General features: G+C 36.5%; 1 protein-coding gene across 6 annotated transcripts; it reads right to left on the reverse strand.

Annotated features, from left to right (window-relative positions):
- Positions 1-246: 246 nt before the first annotated feature.
- msl-3 (male-specific lethal 3) lies at positions 247-25,671 on the reverse strand. 6 transcript variants are annotated; one of them, XM_069311708.1, is made up of 14 exons: positions 25,500-25,630; positions 19,790-19,914; positions 17,214-17,389; positions 16,897-17,006; positions 13,978-14,019; positions 11,667-11,772; positions 10,607-10,861; positions 10,321-10,457; positions 10,050-10,184; positions 9,094-9,233; positions 3,639-3,744; positions 1,820-2,025; positions 1,498-1,582; positions 247-820 (listed from the first exon to the last, which is right to left on the reverse strand). In XM_069311708.1, the coding sequence occupies exons 3-14, from the start codon at positions 17,382-17,384 to the stop codon at positions 754-756; spliced, it is 1,560 nt and encodes a 519-aa protein (XP_069167809.1). In that variant the 5' UTR covers positions 17,385-17,389; positions 19,790-19,914; positions 25,500-25,630; the 3' UTR covers positions 247-753. The 6 variants fall into 6 exon arrangements, with proteins under 6 accessions (XP_069167809.1, XP_045581032.1, XP_045581027.1 ...); XM_045725076.2 differs by lacking the exon at positions 19,790-19,914 and adding an exon at positions 20,465-20,494 and having other exon boundaries at positions 25,500-25,623; XM_045725071.2 differs by lacking the exon at positions 19,790-19,914 and adding an exon at positions 20,465-20,494 and having other exon boundaries at positions 25,522-25,622.
- Positions 25,672-27,962: the final 2,291 nt, after the last annotated feature.

The following is a 27,962-nucleotide window of genomic DNA, read 5'->3' on the forward strand; positions in this document are numbered from 1 at the left end:
CTGGGGGAACCTTCAATAAGCCAAAGAGTTTTCTAATCCAAGGTAATGTCATGTCATATCCTACATGTATATTACACAAATTACATATATACATAGACATTATTATATATATAATTTTATACAAAATGTGATCCAAAATATCACAGGTAACAACATTTTATTCACTTGTCATAGGTGATATAAACTTGGGTCTGAAAAATGTAAAGTAACTGTTTACAACAATAATTAAAGGAGTGATACAATCACTTATTATTTGAAAATATTTATTGATAAACTTACAATTTCTTCTTGGATAGCAAACATTTTCTGACTACCAAAATATGACAAGGTGAGGTACTATACATTTTGTCTGAAATACTAACACACTTTCCTAGCAAATAACATTCAATGCATGACAATAAGACTCTACACAGCCACATATAATACAGTATACAAAATATGCTAAAAATACAGGGAAATGAGTTGTAACACTTACACTAAATTGTACAGAAGTTTGTGAACACAAATCAGTTTAGTAGGCTACTTTTGTAGATTTAAACCGATCTATAAATACAGCTAATCATAACAGATAGCATGCTACAGATTTACTGAAATGCACTTTGAAATTGGTGAAAAGTGTACAGGTCATTAATAACCTTACTACAGTTTACCCCCTAAAGAACATCTTTCAATCTATCACAGCCAAAAAGTGAAATATGGCACATCACAAATGGAATTTGCAGCCACGTGCAAAACAAAGAATTTACAGCTAGATTACACGTCGGGGTTGTTAATATACTGCGACTCCAAGAAGAAATCATCACTATGATTACTGATATACCTGCAAGAAGAACACATGAATGAATATAACATTACTTATTACTCTAAGATTTACATAATCATATATACAAAAATTACTCTTCTAGATGCTTTTCAGCTAAAATTGTCTTGTGTGTACATATTAAATCTATACTACTGTAATGTCACCAATATGATGTATTATCTGGGAAAGTCTTCGACATCCTGTAGTACAGTACTTCAGCACCATGCAGTAAGGACCTTATTCGTACACATTCCAGTTCATTAATGTAAAACAATCTATACCATTTGATTTAATATGGTTAGTTTTAATAATCTACTATAACCCTTAAAATCTAATTCCTTGTAATAATAGTATTCTAAAGTTTAACTTATTAATGTAACAAAAAATAAAGCTTTGAGAAGCTTTAAAAAGCTCTTAGTGTATGAATTTGCTGTGCCATGGAGAGGATTCATTTATGAATAAAGTCTTTGATGGATAAAGTCTGGCACTGCATTCAGGTAGTGGTACCAGTGATTTTGTGACAAATATTTCTACAATCATAAGGGAACAAACTAAGCCAGATCCATATACTCCAAGTACGGTACTCTAAGAATTAAAAAATATTTCACGAATCATGCTGGATTTTGAGTGCTGCCTTAGTAAGGAATACTAAGTTATTAGTATTATTTGTTATTAGCACTATTAGATGCACTTACTCAATAAATAAATCAAGGTGTTTGATGATAATCTTCTTCTTGGCTTCCGGGAGATTCATTCGAAACAAGATTTCAGGAAGCTTCACTGTCGAAAGAAAAATAAGAATATATTGATGTTGGACTTTGCAGGTTTTCATGTGCAATTAAGAACAAAAACAGTGAAAGCCCTTCTGGCTCTACCCATAACCAACTGTTCTTACATGGTTATCATTAAAAGGAGTGGTCTAACTTTACTACTAATTCATCTATTAAAATAGCATGATGCACATTTCATATGAACCCCCATTGGTTATGAAACTACTCCTATACATGATTTACATACCAAAAAGCCTAAGAAGATGTATGTGGCCATAGAGAATTGATGGTGGAGGTGGATCACGGTTCGTTTCTGGCAACAAAGTCCAGTCTTGGAGCTGTGGTGGGATAGCTCGGTAAAGTGATGTGCTGATGTCTGTTCCCGCACCTCCACTCACGCCTGCCGTGCTGGCACCCGAAGTAATAGTTGTAGGAGTGCTACGTCCAGATTCACTAATGGAGAAGAATGACTTTTAATACAATCTTCAAAGATTGTAAAAACTTGCATTACAGTATTATAAATTTTAAATATGTTTATGTTTGCAGGACCAAGCAAAATGTGTGTATCTAATTATTATAAAAAATCAGCTGTAGAGTACATAGGGATATAAAGAGCTAAAATGTTTCAAAAGCTACATGTCTGGATCAAAATTTTAAAAAGCCATTTAAATTTGTCAAGAAGTAACAGCAAAAATGATATCACTAATGGGATTAGCCTGTGAAGAGCCCTTGCATCTATCCTGCTGCTCATCTGTGTTCTATGTTGAAAATTTGGTGCCAAATTAGAGAAAAATAATTGCCACATCTATTAAGAGGCAAATTAGTAAAGCACAATATCTCGGATGACAAAGCTCCCCACAGGGAGAATTTAAAGAGAAAATTTGTTCACAATTACTGCCATAATTAATTTAATGTTACTCTGTATTTATAACGCCGACAAGATGATTTCCAACCATGCAGAAAACAGGTATTGTCACAGGCTGTCACACACTCAAATGTAGATTTGATACAGCCCAATAGGCTCCAGAATCTGTATAACAGTTGATTGACAGTTGAGAGGCAGGAGCAAAGAGCCAAAGCTCAACCCCCCCTGCAAATACAACTACGTGAGTACACAAATGTAGGAAATACATTGTCATCTGTATCTTTTATGCCTTTTTTCTGCAAGAACTCCCCCTCTTTTATGATGTTGCCTTTATGCAGACCCTTCTTACATTTTAAGTGCCTTAAGCATTTACAAATGTTACATGAACACTTGAAACATTTGCAAAAGAATTCCACAGGCTTGTTTGACTATACAAAAGCAGCAGTTGCAACACTCAGAAGAACTTATTCACATTACAGAAAGGGATGAGGACTGCCTTAACAAGCACATACAAGTGAAAGGAAAAAAAAGAAAATGGGAAGAGATACCTGCATTCACCCATAATGTATCACAATTTTGACACAACTATACCATCAAAATACAGTTGTTTAGTGAAATTACCTCATAAACGGTTCCAATCGCCACCTGCGATTACTGCCTGTGAATGAACCTTCAAATGCAATTTTTTTTAACGAATATGTGTACTACATTAATATGTGTACTATTTTTTTTCGTGCGTACTCGGATATACGACTTCTAATTAGCCAAGCTGTTTATGGGTTAAAATCACAGTACTGTACAGTAATATTAACATTTCGTCGGACAAATGAGCATCGGCTTTGACAGGTTAGGTCAAACTTTGACAAACAAGCAAACTTACAAATGACAGGTTACTTAGGGTTGCACGATTCTCGTTAGGCATCTCGTCAGACATCTGTCAAGAATGACTCATGGTAAAAAGTGCAAACAATACGTGTGATGTACTCAGAGTTTGAGCGACAGGCAGTCTACTACATGGGAACAGCCAGTGGAGGATTATGTAAAGGATAAAATTCATGTTGACAAAGATGGATAGAACTAGTTTGAAGATCAAATATAGAGCGCTACCTGGCAACTATTTTTTCTATAACCGCTCACATGGAGGGGAATTCTTAAAAAAATACAAATAAAAAAACCAAGAAGAGAAAGATAAGAGACCCACCATGTCATGTTGTTTGTTCCACTCTTTTCACGTTCCACGGTGCTGTTTGAGTCCCCTGAAAGAGGCCTCTTTGATCGTAGTAGGCGACGACCTGTTGTCTCGGCAGCTGAAAATGTAAGTATCTATACAGTATAAATATTAATGGAAATGTCCGTTTGTTCAAAATCGCTAATCTCTGAAAGTTCTTCACCGATTGTTTTGAAATTTTCACACATTCCATTGGCATCCGAGCGAGTTTTTATATACATACTATATATATGTCATGTTTGTGACGGGAAAAAACATGCTTTTTTTTTTTTAAATTGTTTTTCATGTGATGGAAATCTTCGAAACCTTTTTACCGATTGTCTTGAAATTTTGATGTTGCATTCGAACAGGCGCATGTAATTATTTTGTGTGACATTGTGTTGGAATTGAGCTGTGTAGTTTACCATACCGTTCATTTCGTAAGTATAGATAATTTTTTTAATTTGTTAATTTGTTATTTCATTTTTTTTAACTGTTCTTATTTTTCAGTGATAGGAACATCAGATCATTTTGATGTTCCCAATTTTCTGATGGGAACATCAGATCATTTGGGAATGCATCGGACGAGAGAATGGGGAATGGTGGGAAGGACGAAGGGACGAGAGTGAGGGATGGTGGGAAGGACGAAGGGATGAGAGTGAGGGATGGTGGGGAGGACGAAGGAACGGGAGTGAGGGATGGTGGGGGAGGACTAGGGGACAGGAAAAGGGGTAATGGTGGGGAGGACAAGCGGATGGGGGAGTTGGGGATGGTGGGGATGAGGGGACAGGGGAATGGAGAATGGCGGGGAGGACAAGGGAACAGGGGAGGGGGGGAAATGGTAGCATGGATTATGGGACGGGGGAGTGAGAGATGGTGGGGAGGACGAGGAGACGGTGGAGTGGGGAATGGTTGGCGGAGGGGGGAAACGGTGGGGAGGACTGGGAGACAGGGAAAGGTTGCTGTGGCCATGCGTTGCTGAGCCGCAGCAACGTGTGGCCGGGTACAGCTAGTAATAAATAATAATGGAAAATCACCAGGTGGCTGAAAATATTTAAAGAGAGCTAAATAATGTAGAGATATCTGATTTCTAAGTGAATGATCTACAGGAGTTCACAAAGTTGTGGAACCAAGAATTTTTAATACTGTATATATAAGTCTGTGATAATTAGATAAACTATACACTACACAGCAAAATTCGTACTATTTGGATTTGGTTCATAACATTTAGAACTAATAATGATTGTTCTGATTGAAAGGTTGGCAAAATTGCTTTATTCCATGCTTGAATGCCTGCAGGAAGTATGCAAACAGTAGGGATTAAGCTGTAATGGCTCTCCACAGTTCTGGTTGGGGCCACCAGGCTTTGCCTCCTTTTCAGCAGGACAATGATGTATGGGAAGTACATCTAGTGTTGGGCATATGTTGGGGCTTTAAATCCTCATTGTACATGCATATTTTGTTCTAATCAAGTACAATGGAACTTTATATAACATGGTTATATAATACATTTTTTACACAATTTTCATTTTGTGACCCAATATTTAAATTGCATGAATTATTTTTATAACACGGATATAAATGGAGGAGAGATTCACAGAGAAAAAGAAATGTGCAAAATACAAAATCAACAATTCCAAAGTGTGCCTGTGCAAAATGAGGTTTTAAGAGAACCAGCCAATGCCAATTAAAGAGAACACCATAGAGTACATAAAAGTGTCTTGATACAGAGTGGAAAAACTACTTAAGGAGCTAGGAAGAAAGAAAGCAGTCAAGCCAAGTGGAGTTTTACCTTAGATTCTGAGAGAATGTACACCTAAAGTGAGCATTCCACTTTAGGTGTACATTCAAGTACATCATATGACAAATGATATTCAAGATATCTTTGTGCACGGGAATCTTAGCAGACATGGGAAAGCTCAAACATGGTTCTAATATAAGAACATAAGAACATAAGAACAAAGGTAACTGCAGAAGGCCTATTGGCCCATACGAGGCAGCTCCTATTCTATAACCACCCAATCCCACTCATATACTTGTCCAACCCGTGCTTGAAACAATCGAGGGACCCCACCTCCACAATGTTAAGCGGCAATTGGTTCCACAAATCAACAACCCTGTTACTGAACCAGTATTTACCCAAGTCTTTCCTAAATCTAAACTTATCCAATTTATACCCATTGTTTCGTGTTCTGTCCTGTGTTGATACTTTTAATACCCTACCAATATCCCCCCGGTTATGTCCATTCATCCACTTGTAAACCTCTATCATGTCACCCCTAACTCTTCGCCTTTCCAGTGAATGCAACTTAAGCTTTGTTAATCTTTCTTCATATGAAAGATTTCTAATTTGGGGAATTAACTTAGTCATCCTACGCTGGACACGTTCAAGTGAATTTATATCCATTCTATAATATGGCGACCAAAACTGAACTGCATAATCTAAATGGGGCCTAACTAGAGCAAGATATAGCTTGAGAACCACACCAGGTGTCTTGTTACTAATGCTGCGATTAATAAATCCAAGTGTCCGATTTGCCTTATTACGAACATTTATGCATTGATCCTTTTGTTTTAAATTCTTACTAATCATAACTCCCAGATCCCTTTCGCAATCCGACTTCGCAATCACAACACCATCTAGCTCGTATCTTGTAACTCTATCATCATTACCTAACCTCAGAACTTTACATTTATCAGCATTAAACTGCATCTGCCAATCCTTTGACCATTTCAAAACCCTATCTAGATCAACTTGAAGTGATAGTGAGTCCTCCTCCGAATTAATTTCCCTACCGATTTTCGTATCATCGGCAAATTTGCAAATGTTGCTACTCAAACCTGAATCTAAATCATTTATATATATTATAAACAACAGAGGTCCCAGGACAGAGCCTTGAGGCACTCCACTTACAACATTTTCCCACTCTGACTTGATTCCATTTATACTAACTTATAAGTAAACATAATTATATTATGCAAGAGGAAATACACTAATTGCAAACTTTGTGTTTACTCCTGATGTATGTTGTTCTTCACGTTCCATAACGAAATGTTAGGTTTTTTGGTTTATAATGATGTTTCTGGAACTTTATATTTTTTTAATTTTAACTTAATACAAGTAGACTAATATAATACGTTATTAGAGTCTATCATGGGAGTTCTGCTGTTTGAGAAATATTGGTACTGTTGAATGATGATTATTCATTCTTTGTGAAATGAATAATCTTTATTCATTCTTTCTTGAGTTTGAGTTTGTGAAATAAAACAAACGTTTGAAATATGCCATAAATCTTTTGAAAAATTTCATGAATCCCCACCCTTCTTGTTCTGTAGTTGGAGACAACGGTATAGTCGTGTTCCTATTCACTGGGATTTTTGTAACTTCAGGAATAGGAATTTCTGTTGTTTCAGCAATTGGTATTTCTGTAGTTCCAGAAATTGGGGTAGTCGTGTAGTTTTCTGACGGTGATTCCTTGTTTGAGTAATTAAACAATAACCTATACACAAATGGTAACAGAGAAGACCCTCAAATTTATAGATCCCTATAATTGACTAGCGTGATAGTCAAAACAATAGAAAAAAGTATAGAATTCCTGGAGAGACATGATTATAATAGTGGACAGACAGTATGGTTTTTGAACAGGAAGATCCTGTGTAACAAATCTACTAAAGTTTTTAATGGAGCCATGGAGATTCTGCAGGAAAGAGATGGTTAGGTTGATTATGTTTAACTGGACTTAAAAAGAGGCTTTTGAGAGAGTCCTACACAAATAGTTGTTTTGGTAACTGGATATGTGCTGGAGGTGTGAAAGGAAGACTGTCACACCTCCTCCAGCATGTTCCAGTTTCTAAAAACTAATATGCTGGATGAAGAAACAGATGAAAAATTTTCTAACTGCCAGAAATTTTAGGGCAGTAATTGGAGTCATATGTATCTAACATGAGTACCACAGGATTCAGTTCTTGCACCAGTAATCTTCATCGTCTACATAAATGATATACCAGAAGGAATACAGACTTATATAAACATGTTTTCTGATGATGCTAAGCTACAAGGAAATATGAGACAGATGATTGTCATGCCCTTCAAGATGACCTAGACAAAATAGGTGTATGAAGCACCACATAACAAATAATGGAATTTAATGTGAATAAATGTCATATTATGGAATGTGGAGAACTAGGTGGACTAGGAGAAAATAGTCCGCACACAATCTACAAATTATGTGGAAAGGAATTAAAGAACTATGACAAAGAAAGATCTAAGGGTGGCTCTGGATAGTAGACTCATCAGAGGAACACACAAAGGACATTGTGCAAGGGGCATGTGCTATGCTTATCAATATCCGAATCACTTTTGAATACATGGATGATGAAATTCTAAAGAAACTGTTCACAAGTTTTGCAAAACCAAAATTAAAATATGCAGTGGTTGTATGGTGCCCATATCTCAAGAAGCACATCAGTAAACTGGAAAAGGTGTGAAGGCATGCTATAAAATGGCTTCCGGAACTCGAAAACAAGAGTTACGAAGAGAGATTAGATGCATTAAATATGCCAAAGCTTGAAGATAGAAGGATATAATCACTACATATAAAGTGTTAACAGGAATTGACAAAAATTACAAAGAAGAATTGTTATAATTACAACTTCAAGAACAAGAGACAGATTCAAACTAAGGAAACAAAGTCACCAAAAATAACATTAGAAGCTTCACTTTTGCAGAGTGTCAGACAGTTGAGACAGGTGACAAGGTGGAGAAGGTCAAAACTGTCAGTAATTTCAAAGCTTCATATGACAAATAATGCTGAAGATGGGACACCACAAGCATAGCTCTCATCCTGTAATTACACTTAGATAATTACACACACATTTTCACATACTCTCTCTCCATTTCCCACACACACACACTACTTCTCTCGCACCCCAACACCAACTTTCACCCATGAAAAAAAACAAAAAACAAAAAAACACTCAAACACAAGTATACTATTTTAACTAAATTAAGGAATTCCTATAATGTACAACACTGTTGTTTCTGAGACTGTAACTCTATTTTTTCCCAAATGTTATTCAATATACGTATATAGCATGATCGTATACCTAATTTTCGAGGACTATTACTAGTCTTATACAAGGGTCAACTGATATGTAGAGAGAGGCAGATACCTGCCGTCTCATGGTCGGTGTGGGTCTCTTATATAAGCCAGTGCACTATGGCATAGCTGGACCAGCGATTAGCTCGTCCAGCTACCGAAATACCCCTCCTAGAAAAAACAACTAAATACAACAACATAACATGGTATCCTCCTCCTGGAGGATACAGAATAACAAACAAGAATAAATCCAACTACTACTATGCTACAAAAGTGTAAGAATCAGCCAATTTGGATTCAATCAAGCAAAGATGCCTATCCAGATATGCAAGAGTAAACCACTCACTTACTTTTATTTCTCTCCTCATCCTTTTGAATATTCTCCACTTTAGACTTTGTATCTTCTGTATCAAATTCATCCTTGTGTACTAGCATGTTTTCAAAATTTTCTCTTTCGTCAATTGACATTGGCTCAAATCCGTCCATTTCTCTGTTGGAGAAAACAAAATTATGATATATACAAAGCTGTTATTCAGAATGGCAGCATGTGTAATTAAACAACTAATTAGTATTAGCTTTCATTAATACATTAAACAATGTTATACAAAATAGATAACTTACAACTTGGCTCATCAAAATAGACAAGTTAGCTCATCTGGGTAACAGAGTACCCAGATGAGCCCCACACACATTAGAAAGAACTTTTTCAGTGTCAAGTGTCGTTAACAAATGGAATACACTAGGAAATGATGTGGGTGGAGGCAGACTCTGTACACAGTTTTACATGTAGATATGATAGAGCTCAAGAAGCTCAGGAACCTGTACACAAGTAGATTGTCAGTCGAGAGGCAGGACCAAAGAGCCGTGCAGCTCAACCCCTGCAAGCACAACTAGGTGATAACTTCATTATACAAGGTGAATAATAATACTCAGAAATTTGCATATACTGTACAGTACTAACAAATGCATTAACTTCTTCCATATAAACTGCTTCCACCTAGCCTTGGCATATTGGGTACAGTTGCCTGCCTCCAGACATTCACTGATCTCCAAACATCAGAACTGAAAATTCCCTCCACCAGTGCATAGAATGAAACCACAAGGAAGCCAGAAACTCTTCGAACATACTCAAAATAAATGTTCCTCAAAATGAAAGGTATCTAATAGAAACCTGTTAAAAGTAAGTATCATAGCATTAATTATGGAACGATTCAGTGCACAGTTCAATGCTTTAATTCGTAAACACTTCAAAGATTAATAAATTTTGTTAACAAGAGGAACACACACACACACACTCAAAACTTACCCTTTACTATAAAGAGGTTGTGCATTTCTGAGACGTTCAGCTTGTCTACGTTCCTTTGCGTATAAAAGTAGCGTTTCTATGTGAAAGTCAAAACAAATCCGAATACCATCCATAACCTCCTTACACAAGTCCAATCTGTTGAAATTTCAATAAATTTATTATGAACCAAACACCGCTGCAAACCAATAATTACAGCATTCCTTATTTTCACTTATTTATAAGAAGACATTAAAGATGCAGTATTAACAGGAATAACATTTGATTTACTTACGTAAGAAAGCATTTGTCTTTCTCTTTAATTTCATTCCTCCTTTTTTCTTTTGTCCGAGCCAAGTAACGCACACCAAAAAATTTCACATAATTCTCTAACAGGCTTAAGGTTGTTTTATTGGTCGGAAGGTCTAGCAGCTTGTATGGAAATAGAATTAGAATTAATATACTCAATCAAATATTCTAAGTATAGAGTAAGTACTAATAATGCAAGTACTCTATCTACCCATGTGCAGGTGCATTCAAATAAATCATTGGTTAAAAATACATTAATTATCATACTATACCTTGTCTCTATCATTGATTAAATGATAATCCCTCTCTAGGACTGCTTTCAGGTTATCCGGCAAAACAATGGGGAAATGTCGTTCAATGGTCTCGTCATCACTAGTGACATCTTCTTCTTCTTCTTCCTCTTCCTCACCCTCCCCCTCCTCCTCCCCTTCCCCCTCCTCCTCCTCCTCCTCCTCCCCACCTGTCGTGCTATCCACCTCGGATATGGCTGAGCCAACTTCTTCGTCCTCAGTGCCAGTAGTCCCAGTCTGGTTGATCAGGAATACACCAATATATTTATCAGTGGATGGCTGCTCGTGAATTTCTTTAAGTGGCAAGCTGTAATTACTAAAAGCGAAACAATGTTAAAATGACACTTCATAACTATATATGTTATGACATTTTTACCTTACTAAATAATTTGAAAATGCTGAAAACAGTATTAGTATTGCTGAGACAACACCAAGTATTAGTCTATAAAGCTGCATGTCACTATCACCATGTTATGGCATCTTAAATCATGAATGAGGATGTACTGTAGTGCTCCTCTCTCACAAACCTTGAAATTTCTAACTGAAAATATAAGTTACTCTTCATAACTATGTCAGACGATATCAGATAATTATTTTCATTAATACTAGTCGTTGGCCAGTAGAGCCATATCACGTTGAAGAAAACAGCGGTACAGTGTTAGGAATATGAGATACTAATCCCATAAGTTTAATTACTGTCACCTTTCCAAATCTACTTTATGGAATCATGAACAAAATAACAACAATATTGTGCGCCAAATTCTCTTTTAACATATCTTCCCAAGAAGGGTAAAACTACTTACGCAGTAAGCGAGTAAGCACTGCATTTGTTTCTACAATATCATATGAAGTACCTATTTCTGAAGAGCTCTCCTCTCACACTGACAACACAATTGAATCAAACTAGTTTCATACCAACCTATATCCTCTTCTCACACGTCACACAGTTAATCCATAAATTTTGGCAAAACTCAATATCATCCCCAATCCATTACAAATTTATTATGCAAATGACTCCATATGCAAAGCATGCTGGTCATACCTGTGAACTTGTTTCTGACTCCTCTTGCTGCTCCCTCTCTTGCCGCTCTTTTTCAATCGTTTCTCGTATTGTCTCTGACAGTCGCCGTTTTCTTTTCCTTTCTTTGCTGCCAAGAAAACAATAATTATTCATCTTTATACCTCAGAAATTATACACAAAGTAATATCATAAATTAGAAAAGGTAATGGAAGATACTGGAAGACTAGGTCCCAAATTTATGTGGTAAAATAACAACATATTGAAGCGAATTATATGGTAAGAATTGCAGAATAGACGCAGTGAAGAGTAAAGTTGCCATAAGCACAATCTTAGAGCAATTAACATCAGAAGCTATTCAATACCCCACCCATCAAGCATGAAAAACATTACTGGAACAAAAGTGGACTAAGACAAAAATTAGATACATTTCTGCAAGAAGTGCCGGGCCAACCGGGTTGTAGTGGATACGTGGGTCTGTGGGCCGCTCCAAGCAACAGTCTATTGGACCAAGTTATCACAACTCAAGCCTGGCCTCTCGCCAGGCCCCAGACCCCAGGCATGAGGAGTAAAACTTCAAAAATATTCCAGGTATACTCCAGGTAAAAGATTTTTCTACATAAACTAAGATTTCAGGGACCTGAATCAGCATTACTTGAGAATACCTGGTTGATACCTGGTTGATGGGGTTCTGGGAGTTCTTCTACTTCCCAAGCCCGGCCCAAGGCCAGGCTCGACTTGTGAGAGTTTGGTCCACTGCAGTTTGCTGCAGAATGATGTTTTCAGATTTATATTTATTTGATATTCACCCTTCAAAACTTATACACAATGGCAACTCTGAATTAGCTTTAAAATTATAAAAACTCAAATAACACAAAAAATGGTGCTTTGAGATTGAATTTTCCTGCCAAAAATGCAGACTCATAAATCCAGAATAATACGTTTAAATTATTAAAGTTATTTTCATAACAATAATAAACAAAATAATATACTAGTTGGCAACTTATCATTACAGTCTTGCAAGCTTTTCTTGTGACTAAAAAATTTAAGTAAAATTATTAGCTCAAAATGTAGCTAATAATCCAGGCTTTAAAATGGTAATATAAAAAGAATTAACAAATGAAACCGTGACTCACAAATGACCCTGGGGAGGAGGGAGGGGGCAGAGAAGCCTTACAAAAATTACATTACTATTTAACGATAAGTGGTACTTCCTACAAAAAAACTTAAATGCTTACAGCTTTCACAATGTTAGATCGTTAGTTCTGTGTAATGTAACAGCGCCAAGGTAAAAAATGGGCACTCATGTAAAGCACTAGCCTGGGAGGTAGGCAAAGAGGAGGCGCCCCTCACTTGTATACATTTCATCCCATCAATGTTTTCACTCTTGGAGGGAATCCTAATTTTTGTTCAACACATTCTGGTTTCTCAGTGCAAGCAAAACATTAAAAGATAATGCAATAATTATGCAAAAAGATCCTGTATATATTTCAATTATTAAGGTTGATCTACATTAATGGAATAAAGCCATTAAGGTTGATCAAACAGAAGAAAGTGTAACAGTTCATGGCTGCTACATAAGCTAGAATGGGGTTCTGTACTTCATTGAGAATTTTATTTAAAAATATATATACTGTATATAACAAAAGGTTACAAGCAGGATTCTCTGAAAACTTAGCATAACGCCCCATAAAAGTTTGTGTATTTAAGGGGCTTCCACTAATATGGTTCTCACAAACTAGTATGAAAACTAGTTCCATTAAACCATACAAATACCATTAATGGCATCTCTTGCTGCTTACCTATCAGCAATTATGGGAGAGTAAGATCTAGCTCTTTGTGCCTTGCCTCATACCCTTTTATACTTGGCATGCCTATTACATCTTTTGACATTACATTGTCATACATTGTCATGAAGGACTTTACTGAAGAGGAAAACTTCCATAATAATTCTACACAAGAACTAAACGAGGAAGACCCCTCCCTTCATAACCCGAGGCAGACTAAGATCATTCCATCCTCTGGGGGATGAATTACGTAGTTTTGTAGGCTACAGAGCTCTATCCTCTCAAGACAATCTTGAGGAGCCATGCCACAACGGTAAACCTAATTCAAAGTTAAAATAATATTGAGTAACACACTACTGTACTGTATAAAATACTAATCCTCTCACTGTTATGAGATCAGAAAAATTTATTTAGAATCAATAAAAAGAGGCTTATAGGTCAATAGAGAAAGTGATTACTTAAGGAGTCTAACATAAATAAAAGGTCAAAATAATATACTTATTGACCCAGTGAGAGTCGGTTACTAAACAGAGAGAGATGACACTTACTATAGTGGACCTCCAGTTAGCACCCTGTTTGATTTCATAGACCTGAAATATGGTTAAGAGTATTATTTTGCATTATATAGTATAAGATTTAACTGAATTACAGTTTTATGGATTTCAGTTCCTATCTAACATATTAATTATATGATTCTAACAATTCATATCTGTGTTTAAAAATAATTCATTCATCTTCTTGTATTTTTGTTTTTTTACCAAGGTACAAAGGTGGTTCAAATGAAAACAGCACAAGTTAAATCAAATTACTGACTGAAACTGAGGTTAAGGATCCACTTTGTTTATCAACATAATCTCCAGTTCCTATAATGCACTTCTTCCATTGTGAAACAAACATCTAGACTCCATCCAAAAGAAATTCTTTGCTTGCTTGTCGAGCCACTCGTGCATCTCTATGGACTTCACCATCAGAGAAAACCTGTTTTCCACATAACGCTTCCTTGAATGGTGCAAAAAAGATGATAGTCACTTGGTGCCAAATCACTAAAATAAGAGGAATGTGGAAGCACTTCAAATTGCAAGTCTTAAGCGGTGTCGACATCAACAAGGGCACTGAAAAAACGGGACATGTTTAGTTGTAAACAAATATTTTCTGATTAAACTTCAAAGTTTGGTCCAAACTGCAAGCTTCAAATGGCACTTTAGTATATCACAGTACAAAGAACTGTTGACAGATGTAACTTTCTAAATAAAATTATCTAACAGAAATGCCCCTGTCATAAAATACAGTAAATATAACCTCTCCTGTAGATGGTGTTGGTCTGAATTTCTTAGGCCTTGGTGAGCAGAAATGCTGCCACTCTTTGCTGACTTTTTTTTTATCTTCAAGCTGTGAGTAACACACCCATGGCTCATCCCCAATTAAAAATTGCCCAAAATAAATGAGCACGAGATTGCAAAAGCGAAACAGGCAGATTAGTGAAAGACTCGATAGAAATACAGTACAACCCCGATTAAACAAACTACTGTATATGAGGGCCAAACCCAATTCTTTGCAGGGAGGGATTTGTTGCAACCGGAGATACCACCAAGATGTATTTCCCATCTCCTATGGGCTAATTTTATTTATCAAAATTTTAATTTCAACCTATAATAGACAGCTACTAAATTAACATGTCTGGAAAAAAATTAATCATATCTATATTATTTCCTCATGTCCTTAGCCTAAAAACTCATTTTCGAAAGATAACAGGGCTAATACCCGAGTTAACGAAACCTTTCCACCCCAAAATGGAAGCAATTGGCCGAGTTAACGAAACCTTTCCAACCCAAAATGGAAGCAATTGGCCGAGTTAACGAAACCTTTCCAACCCAAAATGGAAGCAATTGGCCGAGTTAACGAAACCTTTCCAACCCAAAATGGAAGCAATTGGCCGAGTTAACGAAACCTTTCCAACCCAAAATGGAAGCAATTGGCCGAGTTAACCAAACCTTTCCAACCCAAAATGGAAGCAATTGGCCGAGTTAACGAAACCTTTCCAACCCAAAATGGAAACAAACTACTGTATGGAATGTGGTTCTAAACATGCTCAATAACTTTCCCAAGGCCCCCAACTATCTCTTGAAACATTGAGTCAGTCTACAAAAATCATCAAGAACATGATTGGAGCCATATTAAGTGTATTAACCATTCATTCCCCTAATATTTCCCCCACGTATGTAATAAACACCGTAAAGTGTAGGTATACCTTATATGCCATTATTCATTTCATTTTATGCTTCATTTGTCTATACAAAGCCTCAAAATTTAAAATTTTAGTTAACATAAAGGGTTTCTGGGAAGTATTGAACATACTGTATACAGTTTGTAGACTGTTAATACAGTAAATGTAAAAAAAATAGTTATGTAATTACCTAAGTGATAATTACATCAAATATGTTTTTTTACTGTATATGTACATGTACATTTTTGTTACATGTATACGTACGAAGTAATGCACGTGTGAAAGTGAAAAACAAGTTACTAAACAAAACAAAAACAAAAAGAGTACTGCATGATGAAGTATGTAGTGTGGAAGACGCACATAACTGATGGGATGTCTTTATATTATTTTATTACGTGCTCTCATATTTCGATGATTCCTCCCCGCCCCATAAAAGTGGCGTTGATAATAATTTAACACTTAGATCGAGAATAAAATATATTGACTTTTTTTTTTGGGGGGGGGGGAAGAGGCACAGGATCACACTGACTAATGTAAACTGCATTACACACAGAAATCACAATAACGTGATGCATCAATGAACAAATAGGCAGCGTCTGGGATGCTCACAGACATAGGTTCGAATCCTCGTCACTGCCCTTGTGGATTTGTTTAATGTAAACCGATTTCTGCTTGTAGAGTACATCTCTAAAATTACAAACAACTGGCATATAAAAGTTATCAAGTAAAAGAATTTTTGGTGCTTGTAACGTTGTCATTATGCCCAAGAATAATGGCTATCGAAAACACGAGTTGAACACTTTCGGTAGTTTTCTTCATTTATTCCTACTGTACTCACGTTGAATTTTCTCATTAAAAGGAAAAAATTAATTTAAGGGTATTTACAAAAACTTTCAGGCCTTGAAATTAATATTAGAATTTAATATGAAATCTGTTTATTCTAGATATATGCGGTATGCAGAATTAAAACAAACATTTTCCCAAATACTTAACTCTTAAAGAAGAAACTTGTTACATAATTTTTTTAATTTACTTGAGGGAATACAATGTAATTCTTGTTGGAATTAACCAGTCAAGAGATTAATGACTGCCTATGACAGATAATCACTCACAGGTGTCAAATAAAGCAAAGTAACTTCCCAATGGCAACAATTTTGAATTAATTACTTTTGCTGTTTTCATTTAAACCTTCCCTGTAGAATATAGTATTTTCTTCAGAGGACAGTAGATGTTTAAGACTTACAACTTTATCTGGGCTTTGTCAGCAAGCTGTCGCTGTAAATCCCTGTTTTCATCTGTGTCTTTCAACACAAAGTCTTCCGAAACACAACGATCCCAAGATGCATTCCACCCCTAAAATGACAGTTTCATACACCGAGTCAATAAGGCAGACAAACACAAACTAAGGTCACACTAAAAAATCTGGTTTATTTAAAAAAACTTATATGAAGATAGCTGCTATACTTTATTAGTTATTTCCAAGTCCTCTGAAAATGCAAATATAAGATTAAAAGGAAAAAAAAATCACAAACTTAAGTCCAATACCATGAAGGTGCATACCTGAAAATGGATTAAGTATTCAATGTGCTTTCGCCCTTTACCATCTTTGGTGAACACTACTTCCAGGACTTTCGAGTCATAGAGTACCTTAGCCTTGGTAGGATCTGGCTCGTAGCAAAGGACTCTTTCTCCCTCGCTAAACTTCACCCTCACTCCTCGGGTTGACACCATTATAACTGTGAACAAAATTAAACAATACAAGCATGATAAGCTATTGTGTGTGGTGCACATTTTTAAAGTCAAAGAAGGGAACACTAACTGAAAAATTGACAGTCCCATTTACTGTTCATTGAAAGGCAATTGATGCTTTAGCTTCATTCTAATTGGCTGTAAGAGGTACATACACACGCACACATGCACGCACACACACGCACACATGCACGCACGCGCGCAGACACACACGTGCACACTTAAAAGGCTGCAAATAGTATAATACAGTACACCCATTTTAAGTCCAACACCACAGGGAATGCTGCATATATTTAGCCATATTGTCAAGCAGAATTATTTTGTTTATAAACAGGCTCTGCACATGGGCAAGGCCCAATCATGAGCCAGATCTAGAGAGCTTTAGTGGGGTGGCTTTCTTGGATACTTATTGACTGACCTCTCTGAAGAAGGGACAAGTGTATTCAGAAATGTTAAAGAAGAAAAGAAAGTGGGAAAATAAAATGCAGAACATGGGCAAAATATACAATAAATGCAAGGAAGGCCAGAGAGATAGAAAGCAGGTATACAGGAGTCCAATATAGAGCTAGCTGAAAAACAGGGTACCAAAGACCACATCTCATCTTGGGAAAATGGCAACAGATCAGCATATCAAAACAGAGTGCAAAAATAAGAAAAACAGCCAAACATTGTAATGATTTTTTGATCTAGAGATAGTAGACAATATTTAAAGTAAATTGAATTGTTTACAAATTACTGGAATGGAAATAACACGACTAAAAGGCTAGAAGAAAAGTACAGTATTATGTTTGTCTATAGTATCTGCTGGTGCCTATACCCCAGTTTTCACTCTGGTTGTTCTAAGGGTCTAGAATCCCTTTTGAATTACAGTGACACCTCGGCTTACGAATGCCCCTATTTACGAACTGTTTGGGTTACGAGCCTAATTTCTTCGGAAAATTTGAATCGGGTTACAAACTTTGCCTCGGGAAACAAGTGTGTTCATACGAGTATGGGCTGACCTAGCGCGTGGTGGCACGGCGATCGCGCCTCAATTTACCAGTGCCTCCCACCTAATGACTATTGTGCCTGAAAGAAAATGTTTGCAGTATGAGAAGAATTGCAAAGTTTTGCTGAAAAGTGTCACCCAAATCAAGCTGTAGCAGACCATTGTGTTAACCTTTTTAATGACAATGTGATGTCTCACTTGAGACAAGTGTTACAATGTAGGGAAAACAAGTGTTACTAGACAGGTTTTTAGTTAGAAAAAGAAGCAGTGAGCTACAAGCATGTCCTAGTGGTATGCAGGCAAAACATACCAGAGAAGTCATCACTGCCTGATGTTATAATGGAAGGGGACTCCCTTTCCAAACATTAACATCTCTCCTCCTCCCCTCCTCCTCACTGTCTTCCATACGCCAACAAAAGTTATCAACAATGGTAAGTAAAAACTTGTATATACTTTAGTACTAAAGATTTGGGTGGATTAGTTATAAAATTTACTTTGAAGTTATTTTTTGGAGGGAGTCTGGAACGGATTAATTCAATTTCCGTTATTTCTTATGGAGACATTCGCTTCGGTTTACAAATTTTCGGCTTATGAACCATCTCTGGGAACGAATTAAATTCGTAAGCTGAGGTACCACTGTATTGTACTCTCTTACCTTGTCGCTCTTCATATTTCTATCTCTTCTTAGTTTAATTCCACGATCTTTTAATATTGTTTTCCTTTGTACATAACTGCACAACAACCCAAGCTGATCTTTCACCTTTGCACATATGTAACTTTTAACCTGCTTGTCCATGTCTCTCCTGTCTCTGATGTACAGAGTTGTACTCATTGTTGGCTCTTTGTTTATCTCCCTGTTCTGCTTTGTTTACTTTTTCCCATACCATTTTTTGTTCCTGCACTCTGCCTTCCTGTACTGTTGAACCACGAATTAATCCTGCCCATTTCATAGCCTGACTTTCCTAAACAAAATGAATATTTCCTAAATTTTCCAATATTGTCCCTCATTATTTTTCCCTCTAGGTTACTCTTCCAGTCCACTCTTCCTCTTCCTGTAAACCTTCTACATGTGTAGTCTCTCTGCCTGTAGTGTCATGTCCTCCTCGGCTCATTTCCTCGACTTGCCCCTCTCCTTTAGCAGACAACGTAATAGGAACTAGAACTTGGTGGACAGTGGCACCCAACTGAATTGTCTAGTATTGAATAAGAGCTCTAATGTTAAATACCGTATCTAGTGCTGAATACTGAATACTGTACTAGGTCTAGGGCTGAATACTAGGTCAAGCTTACTAGGTTATAAGATAGTCCCATCCCTTACCCCTTGTTGGCTACATAACGTGGAAGCGCTCAATTATTTTTCTCAAGATCATTCAAGAAGTGAACATGAGAACTACTTTACCACATGGATCAGTAAATTATTATTTCCATTTGAAGAGAAGAGAAACACACATTCCCATGCTGAAGAGTTAAACAGTTGAACAGGAGGGAAACATTGCCAGACTGCAACTAAGGTACAATACACAACTGAAACAAAATAAAAACATATTTTCAGCCATTGTAAAGAAGTTTCAAGGAAGATGAAGCATGCAAAGGATGGACTGATATGGTATGATACACTCTGGAGTAGAAGAAAGGGCAAAGATTAAAGATGAAGACACTGAAAGAAGTGATAACAGATTTGCTTCGGAGAGAAGGAACAAGTAAAGGCCAAAGCTAAATACTGTAGTGTTGTTCTAAACTAATAATTTTAAAGTTATGAAGAATGGTAAAAAAAGGAGAGAAAATGTGAAAGCACTGTCAAAGAATGAGGGGTGGTAATGAATGGAACCAAAGCTTTGCTGAGCAGAGCTCACTCTAATGGTCCAAGCAGGGAAGGACTTGCAAATTCTTGTGCCCCATAAGCCAGAGAATATGGCTGGGGGGGCTACTGTATTATAAATGCTCATAATATTGATTTGTTATTGAATAAGAACAACGGAGAGAAACACAATGGGGGTTTGTGTGCTGTGTGTAAGAGGGAAACATAACAGAATGCAAGAATACCACCCAAGCCTCGGGCTCGTTAGAAAGGTACCTGTACATCCTACACCTGAAGAGCTGCAAGCTTTACGGGGCACAGACATGTGAAGGAAGAGAGAGTACCATTGGTGCAAGGTGCAAGGAATAAAGGTGTGGAGGAGGAGAAATATCCTACACATTCAAATCACTACAGTATTGACATTTGCCATCATCAAAAATAATACCAACTATTTTGGGGACTTACAGTATTAAGCCTTCATTAATAGTACGTTATGTACATTTTAAAAAATCATGAGGAATATCTCAATGCTAATCATATCAAAGTATTTATTTATTTATTTAGCTTTTAATTATGCAAAGTAATGTGGCAAAATTGAATAGTACTTTTGGGAGAGAAATGATAAACTTGAAGTCAAACTAATTTACAATATAAAATATTATGTTAGAACTATTTCCTGATACAGCACAATATTACATATAAAATATTTATAATATTACTACGATTCCCTTGAAATAAAATAATATGTAACTGCTAAGAGTACTACTTAAGAAAATCTAATGTACAGTACAGAATTCATTTACTAACACAGTACTCTTAAATATAAAATTATTGGAATTGCATTTTTGTAATTTGATTACATTCTTACATCATTGTGCCTGCGCATCCTGCAATGTCTCTATTGTTCAAAGATAATCCCCCATGAAGAAACCAATAGCAATATTTATTCTCATCAACATCACTTGTTAGTACTGTATGTACAAATGTCTGTACAAATACATACAAATGCATGTCAGTACAAATGTACTTTTTACAGTAGGCCGCTCACGTAGAACAGAGGATGCAAAACAAAATTTTATCATGTACCAAATATGCCTTACATACAGGGGGCACCTTGAGGAACACAGTTGAAATTGTGAAATGTTTGGGAGGAGCCATGGTGCAATAAAATGTAATCCCAAAGTAAAAAACAAAATAAAAAAATACATGAAAAACCTACTGTATTTAAAAGATATCATGATGAAAGATAATATAGTAATTCAAAACATGTTTAAGCACACATCCACAGCAATTCACGCTACATAAGTAGTTAAACTTGCATTAGGATTAAATGATTCTGTCAGAATTCGGGTGCATCACAAAATTTGTGCTGTATGAGTTTGTGCTGCCTAAAGGTCTAGTGCAGATAACAACACTAGACTAGGAAATGTAGATGTTTATCTCTCAGAATGCTTGGTAATATGTTTATTGTTTGTGATGTGTTTATATGTATGTATTAACACGATGTACTGAACAGGGTGAGAATAGCTTGAGCTACCTCATCCCCTTTGTGTGTACTTTACCTCAATAAACTTATTTCAATTTCAATTTCAACACTAGACTGGGGGAGGGGTTGGGGGCTGGGAAGTGGCAATTGGAATAGGGTTGCCAGGCCTTGGCCATTTAAGCTATAAATTTGTTGTTGAATTTAGCACACATTCAGTGGATCCACAATTCTAAAGTTACATATAATTTCTATAGGACCTGAACTGCTCTTTAATCATATGCATTCATTCTAAAACAAAATTAATTATACTGTATATATACTTCATTCTTTTTTCTTGCAATGTATCTTATCATTTTATTAATTCTGCTAGAATTTACCTACTTAAAATTATCTGTTAGATTAAGGACCTGCCCGAAATGCTGCGCGTACTAGTGGCTTTACAAGATTGTAAATACTATGCTATGTATTCTCTCTAACCCAATGTACCTTCTTGTATATAAATAAATAAATAAATAAAGTATACAGTACACAAACCAGCAGGTCATCTAAATGCTTCCTTCACCAAGAACTTTCTATTTCTTTATTTAGAACTTTCTATTTCTGTAGATGTTAACAACTACAGACCTATATCAATCCTGCCAAACTTGTCAAAAATTTTTGAAAAACTTATATACAAGCAGCTTTACTCATATCTAGCCAAACTCAATATACTTAGCCCTTGCCAATATGGCTTCAGACCCAAAAAAAGCACTAACGATGCACTTATTAGTATGCTTAACTCGATTCATACAGCTCTTGATAAAAAGGAGCTCCCTGTTGGGTTATTTGTGGACCTGCGTAAAGCTTTTGATACTGTCAACCACCATAACCTTCTTCTTAAATTACATCATTATGGAGTCAGAGGACACTCCCTACAATACCTCGAGTCCTACCTTACTGACAGGCTCCAATATGTTTCTGTGAATAATACAATTTCTCCCACCCTACCCATCAACATTGGTGTTCCTCAGGGCAGCATACTTGGCCCTCTCCTCTTTCTCATCTACATTAATGACCTTCCAAATGCCTCCCAACACCTCAAACCAATTCTATTTGCTGACGACACAACCTTCATTTACTCCAGTCCTGACCCTCTTGCTCTAAATGCCACAGTAAATACTGAGCTAAATAAAGTCCATCTTTGGCTAACTGCCAACAAACTCACCCTTAACATTGACAAAACCTTCTATATTCTGTTTGGCAATAAATCCTCTAGTCTTATAAATCTCAAAATAAACAATACCCAAATTTGTAACAAATTAGATGGCAAATTCCTTGGCATTCTCATTGACCACAAGCTGAATTTCCAGGGACACATTCTAAATATATCAAAAAAAGTTTCAAAAACTGTGGGCATTCTTTCTAAGATCAGATATTATGTACCACGCCCTGCTCTGGTGACTCTCTATTACTCCCTTATCTATCCTTATCTCAACTATGGTATTTGTGCTTGGGGTTCTACTACCCAAAATCACTTACGTCCTCTAATTACCCAACACAAAGCCGCTATTAGAACAATATCCAACTCTGGCCCCAGACATCACTCGGTACCCCTACTCAAATCTCTTAATATGTTAGATATTAAGTCACTGCACATTCTCTCATGTGTATTATACATATATAAAACGCTAAACTATAATGCCAATCCTGATCTTAAAAGCTTCATAGAAGGTTGTAACAGAACCCATGAGCACCACACCAGAAATAAATACAGTTTTGATATTCCTAGAGTACGTCTTAATCAAACTAGAAATGCTCTGCAAATCAAGGGGCCCAGAATGTGGAATGACCTTCCCAACCATGTTAAAGACTGTACCTCTCTCAACCAGTTTAAGATAAAAACTAAACACTACCTAATAAATTCCCTGTAATCTACCTCACTCCTCTATTGTCAACCCATGTCTGTTATTTTCTTTTTATTTTCTTTTTTTTTTCTTTTTTTTTTAATCAACACTGTTTGTCAACCTATTGTATTTGTGCTGCTATTTCAGTCATGTTCCCCCTTTTTTTTTATCTTTATTTGTATTTGTTCTCAACATCTTTTATTCTTTATGCTCAATTAGTATTAAGTTCTTGATATTAATGTTTTTCTTGCCCGAAACGCATTGCGTAATAGTGGCTTTAGGCATTGTATGTACTAGCTCTATCTATATATCAATCCATTAATGTAACATCACTTGTATGTATATACCTTACCTGAATAAACATCTGAATCTGAAATCTGAATCTATTTCTCCCACACTGACGTACCCTATTATATTTAGAGTTCATAGCAGGAGGTTGTGACTGTGCCAAAAATTCTATAACTACAGAAGAAAACATGAATTTATATATCTAATTAGGAAGTCAGAGAATGAAAAATGTAGAGCTAAGATGACTGGCTTATTATGATATACTGTAATGTAATGAAATTAGTAATCAACCCCCCTTCCCCCCCTCTCCACCCCAAAAAAGGTAAAAAAATAAAAAATAAAAATAAACATATAAATACATATAAGTACATAAAGACATTATGGAGTGTGGTTGAATCATTCACAAGTATTTCAACAAATCTTGTTTTTTTCTGTCAAAACCATATATATATATTATTAGGCTAGGATATATTAGCTTTGGTTAGGCTCTGTTAAATAAGGCTAGGGTGGTTTGGGTTTGGTTAGATAGGTTTTAAAACTTGTTAGTAAATGGTCTTGTGTACAATATAACTTGTATCCAAGATAATGTTGTAACTAAACAGAGAATAAGGTTAAAATTACCAACTAGTGAATGCATATTCTTCATTGATGTATACTATCTTCTAAACTATTTTCCCATTGTCAAATCAGAACATCGAATTTTATTATTACTATTGACTTAGGTGCCACGACAGTGAAGTTATCGAACAATGAAGTCAATATTCTGGTTCAACTTTGACAAGTGGATGTCTGGACACCTACTCCACCCTGGAGGCCGGCGGATCACACGACACGATTTTACCTATTTGGTCTCAATATTGCTGTCAGCCATTCCTATTCAACTGTCTAGATTGTTAAGATGCCTGGCTCAATTATCGTCTGGGGTCACAGGGAAGTCGATGGATTTTAAACATTTTCTGGTTGATTTTTCAGGTAGAGAGACAGTATTTGGCACCAGCTTGGCTGAGAGGAGCCAGGAGTTGGTGGGTCTTGGTGGGTTCCTGGTACATCCTTACGATATAGTGGGTGGCGGACTTCTGCTCTTTTGGAGGGCACTGGAAGACCATTTTGCATTTTTGCCCATTTAGGTACGAGTTGAAGAGGTAATTTTATGCCTCGGCTATCCTGTGGTCTCTGTGTAGGATGGGGGGGGCTGGTGCTTGCCTCCCTGAGGGACTCCTAGTGCTCCCTAATGATCTGCCCATCAGTGTCTTTATTCATCGAAATGTGCATTAGGTTCCACTAACATGACATTCACTTAGCCATACAGATTTGTGATTGGCCCTTCAAGGGTACACAGAGGCACACATGGCACCACTGCCGTCGCGGCCCCAAATTCCACAACAATGAAGTCAACCTAATAGTTGACATTTTTGTTAATTTCTTAGCACAGAAAATTTAAATAAATCATGCAGTAAGAGTCTGAGTGAAATTCCTGCTGGAAATATGCCATTATAAAGTGGTATCCATAAAAACAATATATTAAAGAGCTGTATAGACTCGGGATACAGTACATCTATCAAAGAGATGCTAATCACAAAAAACAACATTCATTTGACAACAGTTCACTCGCTGTGTTAACCTATCTGGCTCTAAGTAGCCAGTAGAGTGTTACCTCGTAGACACGCGTAGCTCACCAAGATAGAGGCTGGTGGTGCCCCACATCAGAGCGGGGGTAAAGAGTCCATGCCAGCAGGGGCCAGCAGAGCTGAGGAATCAATCCTTGCCCAGGGACGCTCTGTTGACGCTCACTTAGGGCGCTTACAACCCATCATTTCCCTCCGTTTTCTTCCACCCTACGCCATCCCCGTTTTTTTTTAACTTTTTTATTTTTTTGAGATATATACAAGAGTTATTACATTCTTGTACAGCCACTAGTACGCGTAGCGTTTCGGGCAGGTCCCTAGAATACGATCCCCGCCGAGAAGAATCGTTTTTACAACCAAGTACTCATTCTACTGTTGAGTTAAACAGAGGCTACAGTTAAGGATTTGCGCCCAATTCAACTCCTTCAATTACATTCTAAAAACAACTTGCTTAATTAAATGAATTGTGGGGTTCAGTCCCTGAGCCCATTATGCAAGCCTTTCCACTGCCGCCCACAAGATGGGTATGGGGTGCATAATAAATGAACTTAACTAACTTTGAAAACAATTTACCCTTATGTTCTATTCCACTCCATTATATCTTAAATTACTACAGAATGGTAAAATTCGTGAGTGAATGCCCATATATAATTAAAATTGAAATTGAAATAAGTTTATTGATGTACACATATATAATAATTTTAAGCCGTGTGAATAGAAATAGCCAGTAATTAGCTAACTGTATGTAATTACCTAGGTGTAGTTACAGATGAAAGCAACGCTCGTGGTGTCCCATCTTCCCAGTACTCTTTGTCAAATAATTTGTATCTTTTTTTCTGATTTTCGCATTATTTTTTTAATTACTGCTGTGGGAACAGAGACTAATAGTAATGGATTCGCACCTAGTCAATACTCCCTGGTCAGGATACGAACCCAGGATCCAGAACCCAGAACAAATCATTTGCAAATGGACTATAGACACCACACCATGCCTCCATTTTCAAATTAGATATTTTCAAAATATCCGACATTTCAGATATTTTGAAAACTGCAGGGGGGGTTTGGGCAAAATATGACCCATCGCTGTTTTCAGTAATTAGCATATTTTCGGTATAAAAGATCGTAATTTGAAAATGAAAATAGGTGCAGAGTCAGAATTCGGCTAAAAAATCACGCTCAGGAGTCAACTTTTCGGATATTTTGAAAACTGCAGGGGGGTTTGGGCAAAATATGACCCATCGCAGTTTTTAGTAATTAGCATATTTTCGGTATAAAAGATCGTAATTTGAAAATGAAAATAGGTGCAGAGTCAGAATTCGGCTCAAAAATCACGCCCAGGAGTCAAATTTCCGACATTTCAGATATTTTGAAAACTGCAGGGGGGTTTGGCCAAAGTATGACCCATCGCCGTTTTCAGTAATTAGCATATTTTCGGTATAAAAGATATTGTTGTAGTGTAGTCAAGTTATACATGTATTTATGCTGTTGTAAATTATACAAGTTATACCTGCTTCATTAACATGGTCTGCAAAAATTATTTATTTGTTTCTACTATTAATTAAATAAATAGGTCCCCATGCTGTTGGTGTCTTATTCCTCCTAGATCAGAAATAATAATTCACACACGTTTTGCCTTATTTGTATGCATGTGTGTATGTGCTTCTTATTTGTATGCATGTGTGTATGTGCTTATTATTTGTGTGCATGTGCGCTAATGGTGGTGGTGTGTTGCTACAGTGAATTGAGTCTTACCATGAGGTAATGGTAAGACTTGTATTAAACCACTTGTTTTTCAGTCTACAGGAAACATACCCAGAGAAGTGACCTCATCAACTGCAGGCAGGTAGTGTATGTTTTCAGTCTACAATATTAACATGCCTCAAATTCAAGAACTGAATCATGGTGGTTTTTAACAGAGCAATTCACATTGTTAGTGGAATATTAGTAAGTTTACTTGCATATATTATAGAATTAGTTTGGATCATTTCTGGTATGCATTAGTTTTTGTTGGTGTTATTTACAGCAAGAGGTCTATAGCCACTATCGATAGCAAAAGTAATGAACTGGGTTACTATAACCAATGGGTTCAGGAAATGAAACCAAACATTCTTTTCACTAATGAGAATACAATGATAGCAAATATTACAGATTAAGATGCAGTGTTAAAATTTTATATTGTGCAGTATTTCAAATTAAAATGTTGGGAAAATTGTACAGATTTTGGCCAATATGTCACCTTGTATTAATTTCCCCAGTTGATAGTGTGTCGACCTCATATGCATGTGATCCACGGTTCGAGAACTATATAGCCCAGGTGAATGAAATGTTTATTTCCACGGAAGTGTGGATGACAATTTATACTCGAGAAACCTATTACAGTAAAAGTGACTACCTCATACTCTGGTCAAATGTGTTATTCACAGCAGTGACTGACATCATACCCTTCTCCTTCGACCTTCAGAAATGTGGCTCTTTGTTAGAGAGCCAGTCCT

Source organism: Procambarus clarkii, chromosome 70 (assembly GCF_040958095.1).
Source record: "Procambarus clarkii isolate CNS0578487 chromosome 70, FALCON_Pclarkii_2.0, whole genome shotgun sequence".
Taxonomy (NCBI): Eukaryota; Metazoa; Arthropoda; class Malacostraca; order Decapoda; family Cambaridae; genus Procambarus; species Procambarus clarkii.